A 17,589-nucleotide genomic window follows, 5' to 3' on the forward strand; every position below is an offset into this window, starting at 1 on the left:
CAAAGTACAACTCAGTCATTTTATCAATACATAATTTCTCACCATGCATTGTATTTTTCATGCAGATTATGAACTATATTGACCGTGGAATGTTGTCATATTGAGCGGGTTAGCAACATGACTGCCCCAGCAGTCTACTTATTTTGTGGACATAACAAAGGGCAGGAAACATTTATACTAGACATATATTAGTTCATGATTGCTTACACTCAAAGTGAAGAAAACTGGCTAGATTGAAGTAATATGTCATTTCATTCCCTTTTATCAAATTCAATTTAATTATAATAAAAAAAATCAATTGATCATTGGAAATATTTTTGTATCTTAGCCAGCAACAACAAGCATTGTCTGGTGACAAAATAATATTAACAACTTCTCCTAGTGCATTGATAGATTTGATTAGAACACAGGAAAGATCCTGAGTAACATAACACTAAATTAAATCAGTGTATTAAGAGACCAGCATGGCTGTTGGTTAAAGCTTTATTTTATCTACAAGTAGTTTAGAAGGTAAATAGCATGCTGCTCCATTTAAGCCTTGTTGTTGCTTGCCTTAATTTCTACAGTTAAACAAAAGAAAAATGGAAACAGAGAATAAAAATGTAACGGAGAGCTCTGAATACATTAATTTATGACAAAGCAAGTATATGACAATAATTATTTACTCTGACATAAATTTGCTAAGTTTAGCCTCTTAAAAACAGAGTACAGTACATGTATATGTACATCCAAATAACTTTCTATATTTTTACAACTAAGCAGTTTAAACAATTCTTATAAAAAGCAACTTTTTGTCAGTAAAAGGATATATAGTGTACTAGTAAGAGGTAGTTTTACTATACATCATTTGTTGTGCTGTCCAATTGTACAGAAATGTAGGCTTTGTAGTGTTTCTATGCAGAAAGTAACTATTGTAATAAATATATTTCTATTGTCATTTAACATTCACTTCTACCAAGATATCAAATATATAAAAAAAATCAGTATTTGAAAGCCATCATGTACTCATGCTTTCCTATCTGCAAATGATAATATGTGAGATGAACAATTCAACTATCTTCCCTCTGTAATTTGTCAAATCTACCAAAAGACTTAATAGTGTAAAAATATAATGAAGAGTATATATGGCATTATATTGTCATATAACTCAGCAAGCTGCCATCAAATTCCATTCATGTTTTCAACACGGTATACATTTACATTGGATCATTAGGAGTCTCATGATTCAAGTGCTAATGAATTTTCCCTTTAATGAAATCAACACTGCGAAAGACATTATTTCTTAACATTGTACAGTGACTTTAATAAGCCTATAAAATAAGTGGTTCATTGGTTTTAGGCTCAGATGTGTAACATTGCTATTCACACACTTACTAGCCACAAACCTTCTGAAGACCAGTTCATACCTGTAACTTACCCCTGACCATCCTTTATTTTACCTAAATCTATGGCAGTCCACTTTGCTGAATGATTGAACAGCTACTTATAGATGTTGCCAATATTTTAATCCCATTTAGCTGTTCGATGTTAACTCATCCAGTTCTTTGTTTCATTGTGTAATTCCCAGGGAGTTGTGCCTCTCTTGGAATTACTTAGTTCAGAGATTTATACATGAGATGTGAAGGAAGGTCCTTTGGTTGGATAAAAGCTGATCTGAATGTTGTTGTGAGCTTGCTCCGTTTTCTCTGAAGTGATCAAGAGCTCCTCATCAGTGAGGAAAGACTGTAGTGTTGAGTAGCTCTCTTCTTTACCATTGCCTTTCCTCTGTTGGCATGGAATTAGAGTTACAGGAGGAAATGGATAGGCCTCCATCATCTTACGATGATTTGATAGAACTCCAAGGCCATCAGTTGAATCAAGAATGATTTCATTATCCGCAAAGGTCATCAGTGCCAGGGTGGAATCACATGACTGCTTGTCCATGTCTTCTGAAGTGAGGGAATCTATGCTGCCTTGTTTTGATCTGCACCTTTTCTGCCATTTATACTCACGGAGAATGCGAAGATCCTCTTTGAAATGCGGGTTGAATAACAGATAAAGCAAAGGGTTTAAACAAGCAGGCAGTGGGAGGACCAGCAGCAGAATTGATTTAATTACTTCCGGACTGATTAAGAAAAGGTTAAGCAGGGAAGAAAATGTGAGAAAGGCCACAGGACAATATAGGATGCAGTTGGTGAAGATTAGCCAAGCTACATGCTTAATCATGGCACAATCCCAGATACTGTCAAATTCACCTTTCATTAGGTCACAGTAAAGTTTGGTGTATGTCCCAGTTATAACAAGGAAGCAAAGGATATTCATCATGATTAGAGCCACCATGAAACCGAGAGTGGTAGGTTTTCCATCGGGAATAGGTGACGGGAGGCAAAGAGGTGAAGTCCCAAATTCTCCAACTGAGAACAGAGGCAGTGCAGCTGCAACAAATGATAATACCATGCAGCAAAAAGCAGCAAGTTTCACTCTATTGAAAGATGGTGACTTTCCATAAGCACGGACACAAGACACAGAAATGCTGCACTGGACAGCAGCAAGAGTCAGGAACAGTATGGATGATTCTGAGGAAAATACGGACACAAATCCAGTTAATCTGCAGCCCAAGCCAGTTTCCCACTTTACACCATGCTTTGCAAATTGCCCAAAAGTCATTGTATCAACAATTGCTAAGGTGCCACTGTACAACCCTGTCAGCATATTGGCTCCTGCTATCAGACCAATCACAAACTTCACTGGAGATAGATAGCTGGATGATGCAAATATAGTTGCGATGACTAGTCCATTGCATATCACAGAGACAAGAACTATGCCCCAAACTCCAAGGCGTATTATCCAGCTTTCGAAAAGATATTCGCATGGATTAAATGGACCTGCAATGATTTTAACAATGTAATGTTAGAAATACTGAAATAAGAATGCAAACTTATCTGTAATTTATTTTACTCAGTTTGTTACATCTTTTGGTTGACATATTTTAACCACCTTTTAAAAATCACATTTGTGATGTAAGGTTGCAGAAATTTCATAATTTCTGTTTGCAGCTAGAATATGGGCTGAGATTTGTCTATACAGATCGATAGCTCAGATCTGGAGATTTCCAATCATCGGAACTCCTTTGGCTAAAAAATACAATGATTCATGGGATTTCAGGATAGATGCATGATAAATATGGCCTGCCAATACTGGAAACAGGTTATGGATGCAGGTTGGCTGGAAGTCTGAGCTTGTTTGCCTGGAAATTGGTCCGAGTTGTTTCAAGTATTTTTAGCCACTCTAATTCAGCCGCCTGAAAGATCAACATATCTTGCATGCCAACTTAGTTTCAACTTACTTGCCTTATAGCTCAACTGAATGCCATCTCATGACAACAATCCACCCATTTCTCAGCCCTCCACATTGTACTCAAGTATGCCAATTCCATAATCACTCAACAAGTATCCACTAAGGGTACAGCTAAGAAGCCATCTGAACATGAAATAAAATAAACTTCCAGAAATCCAGATCTTGAAACTATTACATAGAACATTACAGCACAGTGCAGGCCCTTCAGCCCTCGATGTTGTGCCGACCTGTCATACCGATCTGAAGCCCATCTAACCTACACTATTCCATGTACGTACATATGCTTATCCAATGACGACTTAAATGTACCTAAAGTTGGCGAATCTACTACCGTTGCAGGCAAAGCGTTCCATTCCCTCACTACTCTCTGAGTAAAGAAACTACCTCTGACATCTGTCCTATATCTTTCACCCCTCAATTTAAAGCTATGCTCCCTCGTGCTTGCCGTCACCATCCTAGGAAAAAGGCTCTCCCTATCCACTCTATCTAACCCACTGATTATTTTATATGTTTCAATTAAGTCACCTCTCAACCTTCTTCTCTCTCATGAAAACAGCCTCAAGTCCCTCAGCCTTTCCTCGTAAGACCTTCCCTCCAGACCAGGCAACATCCTAGTAAATCTCCTCTGCACCCTTTCCAAAGCTTCCACATCCTTCTTATAATGTGGTGACGAGAACTGTACACAATACTCCAAGTGAGGCCGCACCAGAGTTTTGAACAGCTGCAGCATAACCTCTTGGTCCCGGAACTTGATCCCTCTATTAATAAAAGTTAAAACACTGTACGCCTTCTTAACAGCCCTGTCAACCTGGGTGGCAACTTTCAAGGATCTGTGTACATGGACACCGAGATCTCTCTGCTCATCTACACTACTAAGAATCTTACCATTAGCCCAGTACTTTGCCTTCTGGTTACTCCTACCAAAGTGCATCACCTCACACTTGTCTGCATTAAACTCCATTTGCCACATCTCAGCCCAGCTCTGCAGCTTCTCTATGTCTCTCTGCAACCTACAGCATCCTTCATCACTATCCACAACTCCACCGACCTTAGTGTCGTCTGCAAATTTACTAACCCATCCTTCTACACCCTCAACCAGGTCATTTATAAAAATGACAAACAGCAGTGGACCCAACACTGACCCTTGCAGTATACCACTAGTAACTGGTCTCCAGGATGAACATTTCCCATCAACTATCACCCTCTGTGTTATTTCAGCAAGCCAATTTCCGATCCAAACTGTTGTATCTCCCCCAATTCCATTCCTCCGCATTTTGTACAATAGCCTACTGTGGGGAACCTTATCGAACGCCTTGCTGAAATCCATATACACCGCATCAACCGGTTTACTCTCATCTACCTGTTTGTTCACCTTCTCAAAGAACTCAATAAGGTTTGCGAGGCACGACCTTCCCTTCTGAAAACCGTGCTGACTATCCCTAATCAATTTATTCTTTTCTAGATGATTATAAAATCCCTTATAACCTTTTCCAATACTTTACCAACAACTGAGGTAAGGCTCACTGGTCTATAATTACCAGGGTTGTTTCTACTCCCCTTCTTGAACAGGGGAGCCACATTTGCTATCCTCCAGTCGTCTGGCACTATTCCTGTAGACAATGACGAGTTAAAGATCAATGCCAAAGGCTCGGCAATCTCATCCCTTGATTCCCAGAGGAATCTAGGATAAATCCCATCCGGCCCGGGGGACTTATCTATCTTCACCCTCTGTAGGATTTCTAATACCTCTTCCTTGTGAACCTTAATCCCACCTAGTCTAGTAGCCTGTATCTCAGTATTCTCCTTGACAACATTGTCGTTTTCTAGAGTGAATACAGCTTTCAAATCTTAAGTTTTGAATTTGGCTAAAAAAAATTAGTTTTTGCTTATATTGAATCCTTTGATAGTCTAATAGTTTCTTCAAGCTGCCAATCAAACTGAGAACTCAAAAAAAATCCTGCTGAGATTATTGTAGCATTTGTAATTCAGCCGAACATTCACAATGAATAGCCCTTGGTTTCATTTTAATGAACAAATCTAGTAGGACGGCTAAAACAGAACTATTCCATCTATTCAAACGATCATTGACAGCTTCAGCCAGTTTAAACAAGATAATTTAAACCACCAGGTCATGAATGTTAAACAGACCTTATTTACCCTTTAAGCGCACTTACAACTACAAATTGGTGACCTCCACCTTGTGGACTAAGGCCTCTGTAACCATCAGAATGGTGTCTGTTTGAACTCAGCGCTCAGTGAGTTTGGGAGACTTTCCTTCATAAATTCATTAGAGTCACAGAATCCTTACAGTGTGGAAGCAGACTATTTGGCCCATCAAGTCAATACCGGCCCTCTGAAAAGCATCTCACTCAGACTCACCCCTACCCTATCCCTTCATTTCCCATAGCTAATCCAACTGATCTACAAATCCCTGGACACAATGAGCAATTTAGCATGGCCAATTCACCTAACCTACACACCTTTAGGCTATAGGAGGAAGCTGGAATTACAGCCATCCATCTTTCTTCTACCAGCAAAAATGCGATTAGTCAGAAGTTGAGTTGTGTCTTCTATATTTGGATACTATTGCTATTTTATCCGAAACTAGGTATTTCAGTTTGCATTTATTAAGTTTGCTTTTGTAGTGTTGCAAGTATTTTGGTGACTCACCTGGAGCAGGTGTGCATTGAATACTGGGATGTAGTTTAGAGTCATCCACATCTAACTGGAAATCATCCATATCCAGGTAAACTATATATTTTTGAAAGTAAAAGATGATGCTAGCAGATGATTTCATGAGAATTTTAGCAAAACCAGCAAAAAAAACAACATTCACTATTTTCATAACAGAAATTACATTGAGTCCTCACAGGGTTGGCGTGGAAAAGAAAGAATCCATAGCTAAATGGTCACTCTTTTAAGAGAGGAAGGAGACTTTTTTCTCTCTCTTCCTTAAAAAGCAGTGTCTTTGAATATTTTTAAGGCAGAGGGAGATAGATTCTTGCTAAGCAAGATATGCAACGTTATTGGAGTTAGGTGGGAATATGGAATCATCATATCAGTTCTGATCAGAATGAATGGTGGAGCTGGCTCAAGGGGCCAAGTGGCCTTTTTCTGCTTCTACTTTATATGTTCATATAGACGTCAACTCTGATAAACTCTGTTCTCCCAAAACACGACCCTTTTGATGCAAAATCATTTTATTAGTACTGTGGTTTTGATCATAAACTGTGACTGTGTAGTTACAAGAGTTTGCAGCAGGGAGTGTCACTTGCAAAATCATGCAATTGAGGGAGGATTAAATATGGAGGGGTTGGGAGGGAGTGAAGATTGCGAACTATCTGGAAAGTTGTCAGAAATCTGCTGTAGTCAGAAGATACAAATTTAAAGGTACAATGGAACAGTGGAGCAATAAGTCTGTCAAAACATACAGAAAACATCAAGGAGTTGGCCCTGCATGAAAGGGGGAAGAAAACAGGCAAGGTGGGATTTACATTGGTATCTTGCCAATAATGATTTGGAGGGAGCTGGTAGCAATATTTGAGAATCTTTGTTTTAACCTAGCATTTTTTTTTTCTGTTCAGGGCATGGGTTTAGGATGTTCACCAAGAGAGCCAAGGCCTGCTTGTTCTTTCTGAACTTTCTGCTCTATATCTTTATCAGCTTATGTAACAGTTCCAGGGGCGTCAGCAAAGTTTGATAGGTGGATTGCAAAAGTGACTTGCAATGTGCCATTGGAGCTTATAAACTGAACTTGGGCATCTCAATAATGTGTAAGTTAGCAGCAATGACATTACAAAAGATCAATTCTGACTGAAGGGGACCCACTTTGCATCCAACTTCCAAGGGATCTGCATGATCATAATCTAACAAGGTAAATATGACAATGGTTGTACTGAGTGTGCTTTGGAAGCTGAGTGTTTTGTATAAATCCTAGGTTGGCGCAGTGTCAAAGCACTGTAGGTGCTCCTTTCTTGATAAGCACTCAGTTGGTATGGCACCTTCACCAAGTTGCTGCGCACTGTGACTGAGTGTGGATGGATGATAGAGACATGTCCCTCATTACTCAGGTGCAGCATAGCTCACTGTGTGGAAAAGAGTGCTCAGCCCTCATGTGGAGGGTATGCCACCGTGATAACTCCTACAAGGCCCAAAGGAAATCACTAATTAATCCGCATGTGGAGCCTGTTGAGTAGGAGTTCCCTTGGTAATGGGCAATGGCCCGCCCAACTGGAACTCCTCAGTTGGATCCCTACCTTTGAGTCTCAGGCTCAAGTCCTACCTGTTCCAAAGGTGTGTAATAACATCTCTGAGTTAGTTGATTAGAAAGATGGGTTTGAAAATTATAAAGCAGACCCATGGGGGTCCTCTTGTGGAACAGTGGTGGTGTCCCTACCCCTAGGCCTGGATGCCCAAGTTCAAGTCTCACCTGCTCCAGAGGTATGTAATGACATCTCTGAATGGGTTGATTTGAAAAATAGATGAAATAAAATTAAAAAAGCAGACCCAGAAGTGTCTATCCTAGCCTGGGACTACACAATGTATTTCAAGAATAGTGGCTCGAAAATGGTGTTCAACAATAAAATGATGTTCGTTTCCAGTGAGGTTTCCTGAGTCATTACTTTCACCAATAACTGAGGTCCGAGAAACACTTTTGCTTCTTCAGTTCCATTTTAGGCCATTTCCATTGACAGTCCTGGATCCTGCCACTGGTGGCATGTTGGTTACTGCAATTGTCTTCCTAAGAATGTGAAGGAGAATGCAGGAGGAGCAGGGTTAACAGTAATCCCAGGAGCAGGAATAAGGCTGATGATGAGCAGCACCCATTTCAGAGAAAGGTCATAGCCACAGAGCCCCAGGACATCCAGGATGTGCAGGGGCCCTAGGGTTTTTTAGCATCAACTCCATCTCCTGGGGATTAACAAGTGCCGATGCAGGCTCTGTATGTCCTGGGACACAGAGATTAAACGGGGTTGGATGCTGAATGGGACCTGATGGTCACTTTTTGGTAGAGTAGGGTTTTTCAGAATTGACCGTCACATGAGCATTCAAACTGGAAGCAGAAATAGGCCACTTGGCCCCTTGAGCCTGATCCAGGAATAGGAGGACATCTTCTCCTGGTGGTTGTGAAGATCACCTTTGCCTGACTGGATCTTTAAAGGAACAACGGGTGGGTGCCCTGTGTGGGATCTGTCAGCTGTGCCCCCACACGTGCACCAGGGCAATGATCAATGCCATCTGGGCACAGTCACACCAGTTCAGTGTGCCCTCCTAAAAGTAGGTCAGTGCTGCAGCCTGGGCAGCTGCAATCGGAAACGTCGTTGTGTTCCCTGAGGTGCTATTAACTACACACTGAGTGTCGCAGTGCAGCAGAATTGATCAACACGAAAGCATTTCATTTGTTTGATATTCAGGTGATTTGAATATTTGTATATTTGCAGCACTCTTGTGTTCCTGGTGCTTTTGAGGATCTGGGTGCCTTAGGAGGCTGGGGACAAGGACAAACCACTACGACCATGGCTCATGGCTCATGACACCATTGCACAACCACCTGACTGACAGGCAGATTTAAAGCCACCTTATCATAAAAACCCACCTGTAACTGTATCTCTTGACTGGCAGCCTACCTATCTCACCCACTTTGCACTCTGCAATCACCTACCTGGTACATTACCCCTGGCCTTTACTCTCATCTACCTCTCCTCAGTTATCATCAAAGTGCCTTTAGATTCTTTTACGAGATGTCTCTTGGCCTATATGCTACTGCTATACTGAGTGGATTTCCTCTAATGAATACATTCAGGACATGACAGATTTGGAATCTTGGTTGGGAAAAAGCACTGACATGTATTAAAGGAGAGTGTCATTGATCAAATCAGTTCCAATGGTAATTGGAATAGCTGGACTATTCTTTCTGTATCTACTTCATTAAAATCTTTTATAATTTTGCAAACTTCTAATGGGGCATCCCACAGTCTTTTGTTTTTCACCAGAAAAGTGACCCAGTCTGCCAATCCTCTCCTAATATGTAATACACCCAGTTCCACTATAATTATTATCTGTCTTCATATCTTCTCCAGCATCTCTAAGAATGTTATATAACAACAATTGGAACAATATTAATATACTTACAGTTGCTGTCCGGTGGGACAGGGAAAACTCCCATAGTTCTTTTCTGGACATCTTCATCATCACTGAGAGTAGTGTCTGCATCCCAAAGGTTAGACTGCTTGTAATTGTTTTTACAGGATCCATATGCACAACACTGATAAGCATATGGCATTTCTAATACTCTGTAAGACAAGACACAAACTTTGGAATTAATTTATAAGTTGTAAAGACAAAATCTAAATGCACAACAATATCATTTAGAGAGCAAAAGTACTATTTAGAATTCTTTCAGAGACAGCAGTGACCTTGTAATGTTTCAAAGACATTTTAGTTTGTTTGCATGATGTAAAACTGAAAACTATATATATCTTATCCTGTTTTTGGAGAGGCAAAGGTGCCAGTGCATGTTTAAATTGTGGTGTGAATGATTCTTCCTGTCAGAGTAAGACTTAGTTGAATAATCTTACCTGCTTCCCCCTCTGATTTCCATAAATACATTGTGTATTAAGGCCATGCCAATTTGAAAAAACACATTAGTTGGGACAACTGTACTTTTCCTGAATCTACTGTTATTTTTATGTTGCAACTGCTGAGTTACCATAAACCAAAAGAGAGAAAGTTACTTTGAAGTATCACAGGGTGTAATTTTGCCATTTTTGGTTTAGGTATTATGGTGGTGAAGCCACGATTCCCAAAACTAAGATATACAATCCAAATGCTCAACAATTAGCTTATTAAGGACTGACGGGTGAGTTTCTCGGTGCATCGGGATCCTCAGGTCCCAAGACACTGCCAGTTAATCAGAGATTGACAACATCTTGGTCCTAAATTTCATTGGCCCAAGCTTACTCCTCAGGAGTAAGGTTAAGTTCTTCTTATACTCTTTACTTGATGTTGTGATTGAGGGAAAAGGTCAGAGGCCGGGACATGTGGGTGGCTTTCTGACACGATGATCTTGCTCCTTGTCCTTGCCTGCAAGGGATCCCAAATTAGAGCAAGTGAGTACCACCCTCAAACTGAATCGATGGGTCACCTTGTTTCTAGTCAGAAAGCTAGACACTTTTATTGTCTGAAATGCATTTTATTGTCTTTTATTGAATTAGGTCATCAGAGAGCTGGTGAGTTGAGACTCTTAAATGGCCACAAATTGAATACTTAAGGACTCCAAATGACAGCAGGCTGAGAAGTTTGCTCACGGACCTTCCTGCGGAAGTGGAGAAGAGCGTGTGGGGGGCGAGGGGAAGGGGTAATTTTTTCCAGAGCCAATTCACCTGATTATTTTCTCTTCTGTCAACATCTAGGGAGAGGAAAATTGTGTCCATAGCTTTTTTGGTCGAATTGCTGCCATAACAGTATGAGGAAGCCTGATGTATTGAGGATAGATGTCTCTCAACTTAGCTGTATATGAGAATGTAAGTTGAATATGACAGTTTATGGTGTGCTTCTAGAAAGCATTAAGGAATTGGCATAGGGATAATTTGCTTGGAAGATTGATCCTCATACTGGTTTTGTACAATCTTTAGTTCAACTGTTTGAGCAAATGTATATTACAGTACACATTTCAACGGGCTGAACATGCCATGTAGTCATACATATCCTTGTGCTTTAGGTGAGATGCATGTAAAAAAAAGACTAATTAGTTGGTTAGATTTCAAGCATTTTATGTAGCCTATGGCTAACCAAACCTGGGTTTGGCAATGCTGGCAGGAACAGCTTTAATTAGCTATATCTGTTTGTTCATGGAAAGCATGAGTGAACTGTCTTCTTGAGCTGCTGTAGTCCATTTTGTGTAGGAGATCAGGATTTTGAGACAGTGACACTGGAGGAATACTGATATATTTTCAAATCTAGATGGTCAGTGGTTTGGAGGGCAACATGCAAGCGTGGTGTTCCCATGTATCTGCCATCCTTGCCCTTCTAGATGGTAGTATTCCTGAGTTTGGAAGGTGCTGTCTGATAAACCTTTCTGAATTTCTGCAGTGCATTTTGGAGATGGTACACACCACTGCTCCTGAACATTGATGATAGAGGGAATAAATATTTGTGGATATAGTGCCAATCAAACAGTCTGTTTTGTCCCAGATGGTGTCAATACTCTCGAGTGTTGCTGAAACTGTTCAGGCAAGTAGGGAGCATTCCATCACAGGCCTGACAGTGAACAGGCTTTAGGGAGTGAGGAGGTCAATTACTCACAGCATAGTTCCTAGCCTCTGACCTGCCCTTGTAGCCATTCTTTTTATATGACTAGTCCAGTTCAGTTTCTAGTTGATGGTGACTGCCTGGATGTTGATAGTGGGCAACTCAGCAATGGCAATGTATTTGAATGTCAAGGGGGTGATGGTTGGATTCTTTCTTGCTGGAGATGGTCATTTGTTATTTGTCACAAGTCAGGCCAAACCTGGATATTGTCTAGGTTTTTCTGCATTTGCACACAGACTACTTCATCATCTGAGTAGTCATAACTGGTATTGAACATTGTGTAATCATCAGTGAACATCCCTACCTCTGACCTTATAGTGGAGGAAAGTTTATTGGTGAAGCAACTGAATTTAATAGGTCCTAGGACAGTACTGTGAGTTGCCCTACCCTCCAACAACCACAACCATGCCCCTTTCTACTAAGTACGACTCTGACCATTGGAAAGTTTTTGCTGATTCATATTAAGTCTAGGCCTTCTTGGCCATGCTCAGTCAAATGCAGCCTTGATGTCAAGGGCACAAATGAGCCTATCAACAGCAAGAACAGGAGAGAACCAGCATGTGATTGGAAGAGCAAATTCTCAACATTTCATTTTAATTGGGGTAGGGGTGGGGTTGATTGGCAAATTCACTCTTGAAAGCAACCACAGTAGCCTGGACACTTTCGGTGCTAGATTCCCCTTCTACTCCCATTGCATTTTGGATTCTGAAAGAGGGTTTTTTCAGTACATTGCTTTTGTAACTGGAAAGAAGATTAAAAGCAATGAGCTAGGCCTTCAATCTCTTCATGAGATTGCAAATACATTCTAAATATTTGCTAAAACAGCTTGCCTCTGCACTTGACATCCCTTCATGGACTGCTGGCTCAACTCCAATTGGTTTGGGGACAGGTGAGTTTCACACCTGTGCTCCCAACTCAGGAGTGAGATATCCAGCCTTTGTCTCCATTCACTTGATATATCTGTGTAACGCTGAGGTGACAGACCTCAAATACGCATTCTCTTTCACTCTCCACTGTAGTTGCCTGAACTGCTGAGTATGTCTATCATTTCTATATCCAATGAGGCTATTTTTCACCTTAATAATTTTTCACTAATCAACTATGAGACCCGTGGAAATGGAATGAGTTGAAGTAAAACTGCCTCTCAAACAATGGGTTGTGCAGTAAGCCAATTTCATGTGCGTAATTCTTTCACCCCAAAGTTCTGCATTTTTTGGCTTATGTTTAAATATAAATTAAGGGTTATGATTAATCACAACATATTACTTGCTTGGATTTCTAGGCTTGAATCAGATCTCATTACATGAAGTTCTTTAAGTTTAAATTTGTTGTTCCTTATAACTTTAGATTGTAGAATTCCCTGAAGTAGTTTTTCCATATTATTGCTTACAGTCCTGGATAGAAGTAATTTCAGGTTATTAATATGATTGCCATGACTTTATTGCCAGATCCACATTCAAATTTGAGTATAAAATCATGAGGCATATAAAAATGGTCAATGGTAGACAACTTTTCCCCTAGGATAGGGGATTTCAAAGCTAAGGGGCATATCTTTAAAGTCAGAGGAGAGAGATTTAAAACAGACATGAGGAGGCAAAAGTTTTTACACGGACGGTGGTTTACATGTGGAATGAACTTCCTGAGTAAGTGGAGAGTGTGGGCACCAGGTACAACATTTAAAAGACACTTAGGTAAGTACATGAATAGGAACGGTTTGGAGAGATATGGGCCAGGAGCAGGCAGGTGCTAATTTAGTTTGGGATTATGATTGACGTAGTGTTTGTGCTGTATGACTATGAAATTAACAGGAAATTCTGATCTTGATATGCATTGACTACAGAAATACATGCATGAATGTTTCCTCCAATTGGTATTCTTCATGAGATTGCAAATACATTCTAAATATTTGCTAAATGGTAGTAAATACAGCAATTTTTGTCCTTGTGAACTAATCTATTGTTGTAAAATGGTGTCACTTTTAAGTAATGTCACCTGTGTAGAAGACTTACTTAGACAGTATACACTAACAAAAGGAAAATGTTACAATTTTATTCTGCACCTGAGTATGAATATTTCAAGGTCTAGAAATGAAGCATTCTAAATTACTTGAATTGAGTTTTAATAATACCTTAGCTTGGGAAAGCTCTCTTCTGAATAGGATTCTGATAATGCCAGATTTCCTTTGAGCTTTAGATGTGTCAATCCACTTAGACCACTCAAAGGGAGAGAAGAAAGTTGGTTGAAGGTCAGATCCCTGTTAAAAGTAGATATATTTAAAGTTTGCAATTAAAGATTATTTTGAAATTAATTGAAAATTCAAACAGCGCATGAGATCCTGATTAATTATAAGCTTTTCTATTGGAAGTTACTATAATCTTCTTCCATCATTGAGGATTCTCTAGCATCTGCAGTTCCTACTATCTCTAATACCCATGACTGTTGGATCTAGTAGGGAGACCCAACTGAATAACCAAAATCTCTGTCCTTCTGAAGTCGAAGTGCTTTTGGTAACACCAGCCACTCCTATTCCGTGTTAAGGTGGGGTTGGGTGTTGACATGTACCCAAATGTACAAACGTTAGTAATTGATAGTTTTTCACTCACATAATGAACTGGTGAAGGGATACAAGTCAGGGATGATTGTGATTGGAGGGGGACGAAGGAGGAACTTCAGTACGTGGGAGGAGTAAGATTTCATTGTGCAGCTCAAATGAGCTTACTGGGCTCACAAGTAAATCTGAAAATGTTCTCTTTCTGTCAGAGCCTTCAGTTTTCATCAGGTTTGTCCTGGGTGAAAAAGCAGTCATCATTTTACAGCTGCAGTCTCCAGTCAAAACAGATCAAACTCCAATCATTCCATCAAGGCCTCGGGTGCATGCTTAAAGACCACCCTGTCCTTGCTGCCTTCAGATTAAAATTGTGAGCTGTCAGATTGCAGTGAGGAATGAGTGGCTAAGTCCAGTTCTTCTTAACTATTACAATTAAGGCCATGAAAATTACTCAAGTAATTGCAAAATCGTTTTGTAAGTTGCTGTCTTATTTGTGTCTCCTCTGAAGTTTTTTTTCACCCTTTTAACATCAGTGGCCAAGAATGTTGGAGAGTTCCCATATTCCCTGTTCAGGCCAAATGGGCGACCGGTCTGTGAGCAATTGTTTATTTGACCAATCATATTTGAATGCACATCATATAAATCCTAGAAAGAATATACACTCTGAACATCTATGTCAACACAAAAGATTATTCATCTGAAGTACATAATCAACAAGATTACCATTACCATCTTTATGATGAAATGTAAATAATGGTCCGATCACTTCTAGAATGCTGCCCTTTAAATGAAACATTTTTGCTTTCACTTTCTTTTTAAAATATACATCAAACTATGAATTGAATTCTGAGGTGTGGCTACTTCTTCTACATTTTGCTAGGATTTTACAAAAGAAACAATTTAGGATTTTACAAAAGAAACAATTTAACATGTCCTTGAAATAATTCTATCTTCCTTTCCTAATTCACCACTTCCCATATCTTCAATATCGCTGATGTGTATGCGATTGAAATACTGAGCAATTATATCACGGAAATTTAAATTCACAGAAGACAGTGCAAACCGATAGTCTGATTTGATCAAACAAAATGTGATGGGAAGACCTTTGATACTCCAGATTGTACAAGTGACAGAAAATGGCTGAATGCTAGCATGAAGTAAGAGATAGGGAAAGATGACAAGAAACCGTAATAATTAGATCACCTAATAGGTATTTTATTGCATTGCAGTTTCTTTACAAATAAATGGCTGTTAACATTCATTTAAAAGTAACAATGTTATATTTTAAACAGTTTTCTTATTATCGGAAGCCAAATCTGCTTTGCTCCTACAAGTGTAACATTTTACTTAATAAGCACTAATTATAAATACTTACAACTTTCTTAAAGAACGTAATGAAGCAAAGGCATCAAGATGAATAAAGCCTATATTGTTCCAACTCAGGTCTCTGGAGTGAAAAAAAAATTAGGTAAATATCTCATTTATAGTTTGAAACACTATATTTTCAACACAAATCATATCACATGAAGCATGAGCTGCATAACATTTCATTGCAGGATGATCAGGTGAAAGCTGTACTAAATCAAAATGTTATATTCTGGTGTCAAGAATTTGCTGTCACTTAGCTTCAAAAATGGCTTTGACCTATCCTGAGGTAGCCTCGTGCAAAATTCTATTTTGGACACCAGTAAACATAAAGATTTGAAGGCAAGAAAACAAGCTCAGGTGAAATTAGCAGAAATTCAACTGTAAATTATTAAGTATTACAATGAAATAATCCATCACTGAACATAGTGAAAACATGAATTCTACTTTCAAAATGTTTTCTGGCAGAACATTCTATATCCCAACAACACTCTGCAAAAAGCAAACTTTTGAACTTTTTCCTCTACCCTTTTAATGATGGTCTCAAATTTATGCCTTTTAGTCAATAACTCAATGGCCAGTGAAAATAGCTTCCCATTGAGTCCTACCTCATAACTTAATTAACAAAGCCTGACAGATTTGATGCCTTTTCTAGATTTCTTCTTAATTTCCATTTCTTAAAAATGACAAAACCCCCAGATTTTCTGATGTTGCCTCCCAACTAAAACATCACATCAAATGCAGTGCTGAAAATCTGAAATAAAATAGAAACTGCTGGTCAACAATTAGTATTGATGTCAGGATATAAATTGAGCTCTGAAGTCTTGAAATAATCCTCTGAAATTGTGGGTTGAATTATATGCTCAGTAAAAAAAAAGTACTCGTTTTGACATAGGTGTGGGTGTTCACCAGGTTTGTCACAAGGTGTCTGCTCGATATGGCCATGTCTTAAACTTCCGCAATGCGTTCACACATCACCTGCTTGATCCCTTGCACCCAGTTACAAGGTTCTGGTAACTAAAACATTCATTTGTAGGCTGGCCATTAAGGCGAGCATTATATACCATGGGTAAAAAATAGGTTGAGTTTTAAGCTGAGAAAACTAAAAAAAAATTATTTGTGGGGCCTGAATGAGTGGATCACATTAAATATCAAAATGATTTATACACAATGATTGATCGATGTGCTTCTCCTAATAATCCCTTCCTATGAGATTGAGAAAAGAAAATCAAGTGCAGTATAGTCAACAACAGATTCAAAGGGAATTTTTAACTCTTCAACAGAATCAAAATTGGGCCCAATACTTTCCATCGTTTGAGCACTTGGCAAAGTTGAAATTATCTCAATGGGATTACATCTGAATCATAAGGGAATCTTACTCTATAATCCCATTCTTCCCTTGCCTTACTAATTCCAGTCATCGTTATCTTGCAAGGACATAAGAATTTGAGAACTTTTACTAATCAGTGGTGTGACATATTGGCCCAGATCTTTCTGGTCTCCAAAGTGTAGGACAACAACATAGTCCAAAATGTAGTTTGTGGTCTCACAGAAGTCCTGTCATAATGACTCTGTAGATATTTTCCCGGAAGTCTGAACTTCTGATGGGCAATTTTTGTCTTCCCCAGAACTCCCTGAAGAAATCTCTGACTCTGAACTGGAATCAGACAGTTTTGGCTATTTTATCTGAACTTTAAAAAAAATGGGATGTGAGCGTAAAGGCTAGCTATTATAGCCCATCTCTAATTGTCCAGAGTGCAGGGGAGAGTTAGCAACAATGATGTAGATCTGTAGGTCAGATTAGGTGAGAATGACAGACTTACTTTGCTAAAAGGACATTAGTGAACAAAATGGGTTTTTGTATCATTTGTTACATGTACACCATAAGGTTAGTCTTTTTTTAAATTTAAGACTCCTTGACTAAAATCAAATTTCATTATCTGCCATGGTGGAATTTGAACTCATGTTCCCAAAATACTAGTCTAGTTGCATTACCGCTGTGCAGTTACCTCCCTACATTGAAAATGTTT

The 17,589-nt window shown here is 39.2% G+C and overlaps 1 protein-coding gene across 2 annotated transcripts in view; it reads right to left on the reverse strand.

The window, feature by feature from the left end:
- Positions 1-340: 340 nt before the first annotated feature.
- The window catches only part of LOC125462823 (leucine-rich repeat-containing G-protein coupled receptor 6), a 248,235-nt gene continuing 230,986 nt past the window's right edge, over positions 341-17,589 (reverse strand). For both annotated transcript variants that reach the window (XM_048553238.1, XM_059653420.1), the window contains exons 14-18: positions 15,570-15,641; positions 13,775-13,900; positions 9,469-9,629; positions 6,007-6,087; positions 341-2,864 (exon numbers count right to left, since the gene is read on the reverse strand). In XM_048553238.1, coding sequence (XP_048409195.1) covers positions 1,606-2,864; positions 6,007-6,087; positions 9,469-9,629; positions 13,775-13,900; positions 15,570-15,641 — 1,699 coding nt within the window. In that variant the 3' untranslated portion in view covers positions 341-1,605. The remainder of the gene's footprint in view (positions 2,865-6,006; positions 6,088-9,468; positions 9,630-13,774; positions 13,901-15,569; positions 15,642-17,589) is intronic.

This window comes from Stegostoma tigrinum, chromosome 21, assembly GCF_030684315.1.
Source record: "Stegostoma tigrinum isolate sSteTig4 chromosome 21, sSteTig4.hap1, whole genome shotgun sequence".
Classification (NCBI taxonomy): Eukaryota; Metazoa; Chordata; class Chondrichthyes; order Orectolobiformes; family Stegostomatidae; genus Stegostoma; species Stegostoma tigrinum.